The sequence below is a fragment of the Oncorhynchus masou genome, chromosome 28 (genome assembly GCF_036934945.1).
Source record: "Oncorhynchus masou masou isolate Uvic2021 chromosome 28, UVic_Omas_1.1, whole genome shotgun sequence".
In the NCBI taxonomy this organism is placed as follows: domain Eukaryota; kingdom Metazoa; phylum Chordata; class Actinopteri; order Salmoniformes; family Salmonidae; genus Oncorhynchus; species Oncorhynchus masou.
Window position 1 is genome coordinate 14,837,277 of NC_088239.1, and position 12,163 is coordinate 14,849,439.

At 42.1% G+C, this 12,163-nt stretch overlaps 1 protein-coding gene and 1 pseudogene across 1 annotated transcript; one reads left to right on the forward strand and one right to left on the reverse strand.

The window, feature by feature from the left end:
* Window positions 1-6,203: 6,203 nt before the first annotated feature.
* LOC135518527 (pancreas/duodenum homeobox protein 1-like) lies at window positions 6,204-9,735 on the forward strand. The gene is made up of 2 exons (XM_064943698.1): window positions 6,204-6,624; window positions 9,301-9,735. Exons 1-2 carry the CDS (start codon window positions 6,234-6,236, stop codon window positions 9,675-9,677), a joined length of 768 nt encoding a protein of 255 aa, XP_064799770.1. The 5' UTR covers window positions 6,204-6,233; the 3' UTR covers window positions 9,678-9,735.
* Window positions 9,736-10,542: 807 nt separating this feature from the next.
* Window positions 10,543-12,110, reverse strand: LOC135516950 (2-oxo-4-hydroxy-4-carboxy-5-ureidoimidazoline decarboxylase-like; annotated as a pseudogene).
* Window positions 12,111-12,163: the final 53 nt, after the last annotated feature.

The window sequence follows — 12,163 nt, forward strand, 5'->3', positions numbered from 1 at the left end:
CCATGGCAGATGGTGGCGAGTTGGATAACTATATTATAATCTATCATACTGCCAGTATGATTTTTTCTTGCTTGAAGTGAATTTTATCGGTGTTTTAAAAGGCAATCTAGCTAGCTATGTCAAGGGGATTTATTATGCTATTTACATTATAGTTAATTGCTTTCCAGCAGCTAGGTCGATTGCTATTCATGTTATGCTTGTAAATGATTAGCTAGTTATGTTGTGCTGTTATTCAATCAATTGTAGCATTACTAGCTAACTATCTCACTTAGCGACTGAATTGTTGTTGAGAGATTCAGCAAGGTAATGTAACACCAAACAAGTAGGGAGTTATTTTTGGGTCGCAGCTGCTGGAAATTCAATGTTTGGGGGAGGATGGAGTGTGAGAATAGAGATTGATGTGTGTGTGCACCATTGATAGTAAAATCATGTGCGTGCGTGAGAGATCCTGCGCGCAGTTGTCTGTGGTCAAAGGGCAGCTATAACAGTTTCTCCCACTGAGACAAGATACTACTGACTCAGCAGGTCAACCCAGGACACATGAGGTACCTCTAAGTTACTGTTGCTTGCCCTCTTAGACTGAGGTTGTGATGCATCTCCCTCTCTGTTTTCCATTCTGCTGTTGTTCCTCTCACTTTTTATTCTCCCCTTTCTCTACTCTCCTTTTTAGCCCCATTTTATATGTCAATGTCTCCCTCTTGCTCTCTCTCAATTAAATGTACATTTAAGGGCTTTATTGGCATGGGAAACATGTTTACATTGCCAAAGCAAGTGAAATAAATAAATACTTTGTGAAATAAACAATAAAAAAAATATAGTAAACATTACACTTATAAAAGTTCCAAAAGAGATAAAGACATTAAAATGTCATTATGTCTATATACAGTGTTGTAATGATGTGCAAATAGTTAAAGTACAAAAGGGAAATAATTCAACATAAATATAGGTTGTATTTGCAATTGTGTTTGTTCTTCACTGGTTGCCCAATAGATATGGGAGTTTATCGACATTAAATTTGTTTTCAAATTATTTATGGGTCTGTGTAGTCTGAGGGAAATATGTGTCTAATATGGTCATACATTTGGAAGGAGGTTAGGAAATGCAGCTCAGTTTCCACCTCCTTTTGTGGGCAGTGTGCACATAGCATGTCTTCTCTTGAGAGCCAGGTCTGCCTACGGCGGCCTTTCTCAGGAGCAAGGCTATGCTCACTGAGTCTGTACATAGTCAACGCTTTCCTTAAGTTTGGGTCAGTCACAGTGGTCAGGTGTTCTCCCTCTCCCCATGTTTCATGTAGACGTGCATTGGATGAGCTGTTGAAGGAAACCAATCGGGCTGGGTGCAAGCAGAAACCATGGGTCCAGCAGGCTGGTGAGTGGGATGTGTTAGCAAAGGATCTGGTTAAGGATCTGTTATGGGTGTTTGGCTTTCAATGCAGAATGTCTTTGACTCTCGGCAAGATATGACTGACCCGTACAAACCGGTGTCAAAGTTACTGGCTCATATCGAAGGCCTTGCTGGCTTTGCAGTGTTAATTTTGGTTCAACTGTCTTTCAGGATGAAGTGTCCGCTGTGCAGCACTAACAAGCGTTTCCTGCTCAACACCATTCCACAGTGCTGCCCTGCTGGCCACTCAGGAGTACAGACATCAAATAGTAGGGGGCAGGACACCACCCAGAGACAATTGGGAATACAAAGACCACAGGGGACTCAGGGACAAAGACAAGCATAGAGACAGCCGAGAACTTTGTCTCTTTTGTGTCCATCTTTAAGACTAAGATAGCAACACAGGCCAAGACAGCTACAAAGACAGAAGGGACTGAGACAATGACAGAGACAGCCATAGAGACAAGAAACACCGACATAAAAGAGCCTCTGGTCACAAGAGACACTTTGTCCCCAAAACATGAAGGACCGCCCCCCCATCTTCTTCTCGACCAGGGTTTCCCCACCTCAGTCCTGAACCCTCCTGGGGGCATGTTTTTTGCCCTAGCTGATTCAAAATACCAACTCCTCATCAAGCTTTGATTTTTTTTAATCGGCGTGTAGTGCTATGGCAAAAACCAAAACGTGCTCCCAGGAGAGGCCTCGGGACCGAGTTTGGGAAACGCTGTTGTAGAGACCGCTCCCTCCACTGACAGTAGCTCCTCCTCCTCATTCCACTCCAGGACAAGCTCCCACTCGATAGGCCACAACTTCTATCAATCAAACCATTGCAGCAGACCACGCTCACCTGTCAAGGACACGCCCAGTGGAAGGAGCCACGTGTGACATCATAACCTTGGAGGGAGTGCTGTAATGGTGTTACCCAGAGGAGGTTTACCCCCCCCTCAAAGACATAAATATACCCATTGAATGACGAAAGAGAGTGTGTTTGTGTTAGAATGTGAGAAAGACTGGTTGCTGTTGTAAGGTTGTGACAAGTATAACTAATTAAATTGTCTTTGTTTCTACTGATCTTTTATCTAGGAGTGTCTTTCCTATTTCTATTCCCTATTTTGACAAACACTTTACCCTGTCTTGCATTCAGCTCTGTTAATTCATTGTAAATCTCTGGTACAATCTGTAAACTGACATTAGTGACAGTATTAGAGCCTAGTCCTGAGTGCAAGTTGCTGGTAAAACCTTTTGACATAATCAATCCAGATCAAGTAACTGAGTTCAGGTTAACGAAGTCATACCTACAGGGGTACCCAGGGTAGACTGGCTGAGGTTTCGTGTTTTCCATTTTCCACAGATGTAATGTGCCTTATAATCCAGCAGAAGAAGGTGACCTCTGCACTGACAGTACCTAGGGCCTTTGACCTTCTTTTTGCTTGTATGTCCCTTGCACTATGTATAGGGATAACAGTTTTCTCCCAACAGAGTGGGTCTTATCATAGGTTATAACCATAGGGCTCAGGGAAGTTCGTCTGGTCAGGTCGTTAACCTACCTTGTTCAAATTTCTCTTCTCATGTTAATGGTTTTTAACTCAAATATAGTCTACATAATTAGTCTCACAAAATGCAATAAAGTATAAAATCCCATAATGTAGAAGAAGATGTTTTGTATAATCCTTTCGATTGGACATTAACTTGATTTGCCGTTTTTATTTCACTGTCTTTCATAGTTTGATTAATGGTGCTGTAATTTCTTCACTCAGAGTAGATTTGATTTTAATGTCGTTTGAATTCTTCTGTCGTTCCTCACAGTTGGTCGTGTTTACATAAGGCTGTCGCCACTGGGTAAGCACTTTTTATCGTTTCTCCCTCTTCTTGACATGTAGCTACCCGCTTTATCAGAAACGTCTGTTTGTTAAATAAATCATATCTGCTGTTTCCGTGACACTCCTCGGGTTCTGTAAACCCTGTTTTTTCTTGAATCCAATATCCCAAATATGTTAATTCAATAATTAGCCGTTGATAGTGATAATAATAGACTAATAACAGTAGTATTAGATCGTTATTTTTATTTAACCAGGCAAGTCAGTTGAGAACAAATGGCCGTGTTTACAATGACGGCCTACACCGGCCAATCCTGGACGACGCTGCGCCGCCCAATGACTGCCGGTTGTGATACAGCCTGGAATCGAACCAGCACTGAGATGCAGTGTCTTAGACCACTGCGCCACTTGGGAGCCAATAAGGACATAACTTCATCAGGCCTCATTTTAATTAGCATCATTTTTTAGGCAATGATAATAATTGTATTATAATGTAATTTGATTATTTTGGATTGTAATAATGTATACGATATGAAATATATTGTTGGCGCAATTTAATTTAATATTGAATTCGTTCAATGTTGCTCCATAGGCGCTCCTGGGGTTAACCCAGGGGCTGAGGCAACATCCGCATCAACAGCTTGCCATTCACTCAATCATTATAACCATCGCTCCCTACAGCACTAATTAATACGTTCCATCTGGTGTTTCTCGCAACCTTTGGGTCCATAGCCCGTGCTGCACTATTTACGGCTATGACCCCTCTCAATGGCCTACACAGCACTAACAATTATTGCGCTCCATATCAAGCCCTTAAAGGCTTTTTAATTGCAAACCTGTTTGTGAATCAGTGGATTTGGTTTCGTGTGTCCGCAAAGGGTTCAGCAACGCCGCATTACCTTTCACTGAAAACCATTACGCACATTTCAATGCCATAGATAGGGGGTCTAAATGGCATTTTACGCAGTCACGCTTCATAAACTCCGTTGTGCGTTGCCAGTGTAGCGGGGATTAGACCCGGATTAACAATTTCCTTCCTTTTTCAAACGACGAGCAAGTATAAACACCTTTAAGCAACATTACATGGACTGATTTGTAAGGCATTGGTTTACTTGAACTTTAGAGCAGGTGCTGAGTGCCCCATTAAATATACTGGTGTACGTGCTCTTGAAGAACTCAGTGCTGCCATATTCGTTTCTGTGTGTGTTTGACTGGCATTTTTTATATTTCTTCTGTCAGAAGCATGGTTATTGATGGCCTGCAGGGTCAGCTGAAATCAATTCTAGTGCTTTATAACATTACAGTTATAACATCGTAATAAATTGGACATTTTAAGTAATGGGCCTTAACTGCTGCCTTGCCCCCAGTTGAGGTCCTGGAGATACGTGTATTTCCACGCGCCACGCGCGCTAATTGAGTTCTGTTCCTCACTCCATGATAATTGGTTTACACCCTGGCTCTCCTCTTTTCTTTCCACGAGGAGTGTTGTTTAATGGAGTGAGCACCTAATGACCAGCAAACACAGAGGGAACGTGGCAGCGGGAGACACGAGCTCTGATGCTGTTTGTTAATACCAGTAACCAGAGGAGATCCGTTAAATTGTGTTAAATGAGCCATTTGGGATGGATTTTAAAAGTCGCAGTTTTGGAAACTTTTGACAGAACACTAAAAGGTATCCAACTAGGAGAGTGTTAAATTAGGACGTGGTCTTTGATCCCTCTCACATTGTCAAGTTTCCAAGACAACCACCTCCCAATCTAAGTTGCTTATCACCAGGGTCAGTCGATGCGAGTAGGCCTATAACATCTGGCTATCGATTTCCCCCTCTATCAATCGCATATTGATAAGAGAACTTCGTTCATATAGGCTACACTGAGTGTACAACATATTTGCCCCCAGAACAACCTCAATTCTTAGGGGCTTGGACTCTACGAGGTGTCGAAAGCGTTCCACAGGGCTGCTGGCCCATGTTGACTCCAATGCTTCCCACAGTTGTGTCAAGTTGGCTGAATATCCTTTGGGTGGTGGACCATTCTTGATACACACGGAAAATGTTGAGCGTGAAAACCCCAGCAGCGTTGCGGTTCTTGACTCACTCAAACTGGTGCACCCTCTGAATGGCAGATATACATTTTAGTTTGTAGTCGTACACAGAGCGACTTACAGGAACAGGTAGGGTTAAGTGCCTTGTTCAAGGGCACATCGACAGATTTTCCACCTAGTCAGCTCGGGGATTCGAACAAGCGACAGTTTGGTTACTTTAACCTGTCTCCTCCCCTTCATCTACACTGATTGAAGAGGATTTAAGAGGCGACATCAATAAGGGAGCATATCTTTCACCTGGATTCACCTGGTCAGTCTATGTCATGGAAAGAACATGTGTTCCTAATGCTTTGTACACTCAGTGTAACTGTTCAATGGCTGACATTGTTCGACGGCAGTGACATCCACATACAGGCACTGTACTCCCATCGTTTCTTCTTCTTTCCCACCAACAAAGCCAAAGCAAGCCGTGATGATGCTGACATTCTGAAGACACGTTCTGTTTGCGTTTCTCACCGTGATTGGTCTCGCAGGCCACAATCTCTCTGATAAGGTGTTCGGTGGCATTAACCCCTGTCTGTGCGCAGAGATAGGACCCGCGGATTCCCCCGTTCACCTGTCCATCGCTGCATTAGGACCACCCGGCGGCAGGTGGGTCTCAGATACCCGCGTCAAACAGTGCAGTGTTTGCCGAGGGCATTGATTTGCGCACGGTAAATTCTGTTCAATCATTATCGGACTGCGGGTCAGAGAATACAGACACAAATAGAAACTAAGTCGCGAACTTTTCCGTTTTGTGTAAACAGTGAGACCAATGGCTTAGGTGCAACAGGGTCACATGGTAATGACACACCTGTCCAGGGCCTATAGCGGCGCCAGGCGCACGAGCAGCACAGGTAGAGCAGAGCACAATATTCCACGCTGTGTAGGCTATAGGGCGCAGGTACGTGTGCACACACACCCGTTGGATAGCCCTGGCCCTCGGCAGTCATGAATCGAGAAGAGCACTACTATTCTCCCGCGCAGCTGTTCAAGAACTCCTGCGCCTACCAGAGTCCACACAGCGAGGACTACAGCCACAGCCCTCCGCCCTGCCTCTACATGGCCCGGCAGGCTCAGTCCGTCTACTCCTCGCCCTCCATCGGAGGGCTAGACCAGGCGAGTCTCCCTGACATTGCTCCTTACAGTATTCCCATGCGAGAGGACCCGGGTGTGCCGCAGCTCCACCACCCCCAGGCGCCCCAGCAGACTCTCCCGCCAGGGGGTTACGAATACCCGGGGGGGTTGGCTCTGTGTGCGGATAGGAACAAATATCACCCGCCTTTCCCCTGGATGAAAACAACCAAGTCTCACGCGCACACCTGGAAGGGACAGTGGGCAGGTAACTGACTGCAGTCACCTTGGGCATTTTCTCGTAGTCATTATTACCGCAGTGCTGCAAAGAAAGGAATTAATCTATGGCCTCTCAAGGAATCTTTACGCACACATTTATAGGAATATTGCAGACCTTCTTTTATGGTAGCCCTATCGAAATGGATTCGTTTGAACACTTAGTTTGAACACATTATTTTATACTGTACAAATATTAGACAAGTTAAACTAAATACAATATTTCAACAAAAGTATTTCCTCAATAGTTAACAATTGAACATTCAGGAGTTTTATTTTGCCAATAGCAAGGGAGTGAGTGTTATGTATAGAGAATTCATCAACAATTACACTGAACATTAAGTATAATTCAAAAGCTATTTAGCCTAACTCTCGCATTCGTTATACCATATTGCTGCTTTGTGTTTAGGCTAGCTATGCCACTGCTGTGAATATAGACCTTAGGAATTACCAAACGTTAGTCGGCATAAATGTTCATGAAGTTTGAATATACCGAGGCTTTTGTGCACGTATAAGGACTTAAATGACATCATGATGTCTACAATATACAGTATGTCGTGGGTGGGTGTCAGTTTACCTTGTCAATTAATCTGTAAAGGACCTGTGTTCCACTCATATAGAACAACAATGTTTTGTATGCCTCTGAAAGTGTGCCTTCTGTCTTAAATTCCAAGTTGCGATTTACTTCAAATATGTGAACATTTCAGTTGTGGCTATTTATTTGTTAATGATTATCTAATGGCAGGTATGATCCATATAAGTCTTCATGAAAAATGTTTCGTATTACATATGAAAGTGTCTTACAATAACCTTAGTTATATCAATATATGTTTTAATGTAAAATATATTAAAGGGTATATAATTAACGTGGAGGGTTTAGGGATAACAGAAAATAATTAGTCAACTCTTTATCCTAAAAGTATTTTCTGTTGCGGCCATTTTAAATCAACTCGGTTCAGCGGGTCAATGGGAGCATTTAGGATTATTATTATTTTTTGGCTAAAATAATTCAACAAGTTTTCAAACCAATCACACAGCATTTGTGTTGGTTTCAATTAAACGAATGTATGTTACTATGGATTTAATTTGTTAAATAAATTGAGGGTAACAACAAGTGGAAAAGTTGATAAGTCTCAAGCAGAATCGGTTCTTCTCAATTATTGCGTAGGCCTATAAACAATTATTCTCTCAACTCAACATTCATCAAAGATAATCTAAACAATATTGTTTGTAGGCCTATTATTAAGACAATTATCATAGAAATGTGTTAATTATTATAACCTCATTACGCGATATGTGTTTTTATTATTTATTATTTAAGAAAATCATGTAACTTTACTACAAGCGATTAACTTTTCTTAACTAATTTCGATAAAAGTTTATTTCAGTGAAAATATTTTCTTCAACGGACGAACGCAACCACTGCAAGAATGAGCCAACGCTAAAGCTATGAGCAGATCAAGTAATTCATGGAATATATTTTAATTGTATATTTTTAAATCAACGAATCCCTTCACCAATATATCTGAACGAAAGTTTAACAAGTGAGCCATAATTTCAGAATTCAAAACACAAAATAATTGTAGTCTCTGGATAAGAGCGTCTGCTAAATGACTTAAATGTAAATGTAGTGGTAACAGTGGGAAAGTATAAGGGTATACCTTCATCATGTAGGCCTATACCTTCATCATGTAGGACTATACCTTCATCATGTAGGCCTATACCTTCATCATGTAGGCCTATACCTTCATCATGTAGGCCTATACCTTCATCATGTAGGCCTATACCTTCATCATGTAGGCCTATACCTTCATCATGTAGGCCTATATCTTCACTCGAAATAAAAGTGATTAATTGAAGTAAACTTTTCACGGACTGTCTCTAAATTGCCTTGCTGATCCGGGCTGATACTAATGAAACCTTAAAGTTAGTGAAACCTTTTCAGGTGAAATTGCTGTTAAATATAGACTAGTACTAGAGATTACACGCATTATAAATGACATTCAACTATTGTTTGTTTTCGTTTTTGGTTTTCGTCAACTTACTCAGTAATACAAATGTAGCTATAGACCTATTATTTCTTTTTAGTATTTAATAGTAATTTCCAAACCAATTTATCGATCCATTTGTGAGTGATTGTGATAAATGTGCAGTTATGTAATATTCAATGTGCTGTGGTGGCCCAAGTAGATTTGAAAGTGATTTGTTTCATTTCAGAGCTTGTTCGTCACAGAATATATGATGCCTCACATAGAAACTTTCCGTTCAGTATAGTAAATCTGTTACTGAAGCAGCATCGGCATCTGTGAGAGTTGGCCTGTGGCCTACATGTGTACTGTTTGTTTCAGGTATCATCAGTTACCCAATAGAGTTGTTTCTATACAGTCTTTGGTGATCAGTGTGTGAGCTGACTGTGTTCAGCCAATGTGCTGCTGTGTGTGTTTCAGATAGGTACACCAGAGTTCTAAATGGTGAGTCATTACCAATTTCACCTAGATTGAGGCCTTACTGGGGTTTTACTGGGACATTACTGGGACTGTGGCAGGATACAATGTTTAGTTCATCTTGAGTGCCACAAAATGGATACCCATTCTACCCCTCCCCTTTACCTTTCTCTCTCTCACCCTCTCCTCCCTCCCCATCCTCCACCCCCTGCCACCCTCCTCAGGCCCCTACATGGTGGAAGCGGAGGAGAACAAGCGGACAAGGACGGCCTACACGCGAGCACAGCTCCTGGAGCTGGAGAAGGAGTTCCTGTTCAACAAGTACATCAGCAGGCCGCGGCGTGTCGAGCTGGCCCTCACCCTCAGCCTCACAGAGAGACACATCAAGATCTGGTTCCAGAACCGACGGATGAAGTGGAAGAAGGAGGAGGACAAGAAGAGAGTGAGGGGGGTCGACCCTGAGCAGGACTCGTCCATTACGTCAGGAGACTTGAAGGATGAGGCAGGGGTGGGAGTCGGGGGGGCAGGACATCCCACCACCACGACACCCCCCTCACCCTTAAACGCCCACTCCATGTTAGGTTCTAGAGACTCGGCCTAGCAGGGCTGATATGGATGGATGAAAACTGGACAGACACTGAGGAAAGGGGACACTCTTAGACTGCGTTAAGACAGGCAGCCAAATTCTGATATTTTTTCACTAATTGGTCTTTTGATCAATCAGATCAGCTCTGAAAAAGATCTGATGTGATTGGTCAAAAGACCAATTAGTGGAAAAAATATCAGAATTCGGCTGCCTGTGTGATCGCAGCCTCAGTCAAACAGACTCCGTTGGTATTATTCATGTGCATTATCCGCGGTGTCAGATTGAAGAGAGGTGAAAGGCGAGGACTGCAGGTTCATTGTCTGCGATATCATCATTCTGCGACTGAACTCTAACCTCATGTTGTCGTGCTGAGGACATGCGGGTCATGCACTGATGATGACAGTTGGCCTTGGACATACGTGTACAGACCCACTGCTCTGGTCTGCAGCCTCTCGTTGCGTTGCCAGAAGAGGGCAGCACCCACTGCCTGGAGAGACAGTTGTGATACAGACCACACAACTCGGTTGAGAGCTACGTCGGGCATCTAGCCTACTTTGATTGCTTTACTAAAATCAATGCAGTTCAGATACTTTCTCTGAAAATGTTGGCAGTCTACAACCAAGTTTAGTTTATGTATGTAAATATATGCAGTCTATGCACGGGACATGATTCTGTCAATATTGACAATCCTGATGCATTTTCTGATAAATTGTTATATGACAAAAATGAGTCAATCACACCAATTATATAGCCTATTTATGTGCTTAATGTTATCACATCGTTGATGTCTTAATGATAGGCACTGTGAATAATGTACTGTATTTTTAATTCTTTATTAAACTATAAAGTTCAAGTTTGAAATCAGAATAAAGTCAAATGAAACATCTGCAGTTATTTAATTACTTGACACATTGTACAATTACGCCTTTACGCACAACAAGAATGCTGACATTATTATCCACTATTCAAGCACATTCAACACAGCAGGCAGACCACACGAAACCGTAAGTCATCACGTCAGTCAGTAGTGGGGCTTGTTTGACATTGCAGCCGACAGTGCAGACGACTGACTGATCTACAAATCACATTGCATCATAAATAACGACTAATTATTTTTGTAGTCAATCACAATTTACCAATGGTGTAAAGTACTTAAGTAAAAATACTTAAAAGTATTACTTAAGTTGTTTTTGGGGTATCTGTACTGTAATTTACTATGTATATGTTTCACAACTTTTACTCTTACTACACTACATTCCTAATGAAAATGATGTACTTACTGACCATACATTTTCCCTGGCACCCAAAAGTACTCGTTACATTTGGAATGCTCAACAGGACAGGAGAATGGTTCAATTCATGCATTTATCAAAACAACATCCTGTTCGTCCCTACTGCCTCTGATCTGGCAGACTCACTAAACACAAATGTTTAATTTGTAAATTATGTCTGAGTGATTGAGTGTGCCCCCGACTATCCGCAAACAAAACTTTTATTTTTATTTTTAATCCTGCCATCTGGCTTGGCTAATGTGAGGAATTTGAAAGTATTCATACTTTTGATAAATAAGTATATTTGAGCAATTACATTTACTTTTGATACTTCAATGTATTTCAAACTAAATACTTTTACTCAATTAGTATTTTAATTAGTGAATTTCACTTTTACTTGAGAAATGTTACTTTAAGGCATCTTTACTTTTACTCAAGCATGACAATTGGATACCTTTTTCACCACTGAAATTGACCTACGATACATTACAGTTTTGGTGTTCTCAAACACGGCCATAGTTTGTTAGGTATGTCCGGGACCAAGAACGCCTGTAAACGGACATGACAGATCTTCTTCACTTCATCGATGGCACCCGTTCCCGGAGTCGCTCCTCTAGCTACCGTGGGATGGTCGTCTTGTTGTTAATCCGCGTGCATATCACGAAGGGGAACCCAAATGGTCCTTGTATTCCGTATTGAGCCGGGCCATGCGCGAGATGAAATAGTTTATACTGGCCTCCAGATCACCACAGCCGGTATGATTTGAGAATTCTCCACCACAGTACCGAAAACATTCACGAAGTCGTCGTAAGGAAGATCATTCACTGATCCGATGTCCATGTTAAACTCTGCTATTTCGTCTGCACAGACTCACCAACAGCAGCCCAAAAACGGACTGTTGGACAGGTCAACAGAAAAGCCCAGTGTGCAATTACTGTAGGGTTAATGAACTCATCGACTACAAGGCACTTTGGAACCACTCATGTCTTTTTTACGCACAGCTTTGTAGCCTTACTAACGTAGAATGCAACCTGAACCTAAGCCTGTTTGTTGTTCGGGACACCTGAACCGCAGCTGTCGCTCTGGCGACTAATGCAGCTCTCGCGCCACCTGTTGTGCATTTTGTGCCGTTGTTTCCCCCCGCCTCCGAATATAATACACCACTATTTGTTACCGATAGACCTAAAAATCGACAAAAAACAGGGATAATTTTAAATACGTTATTTCAAA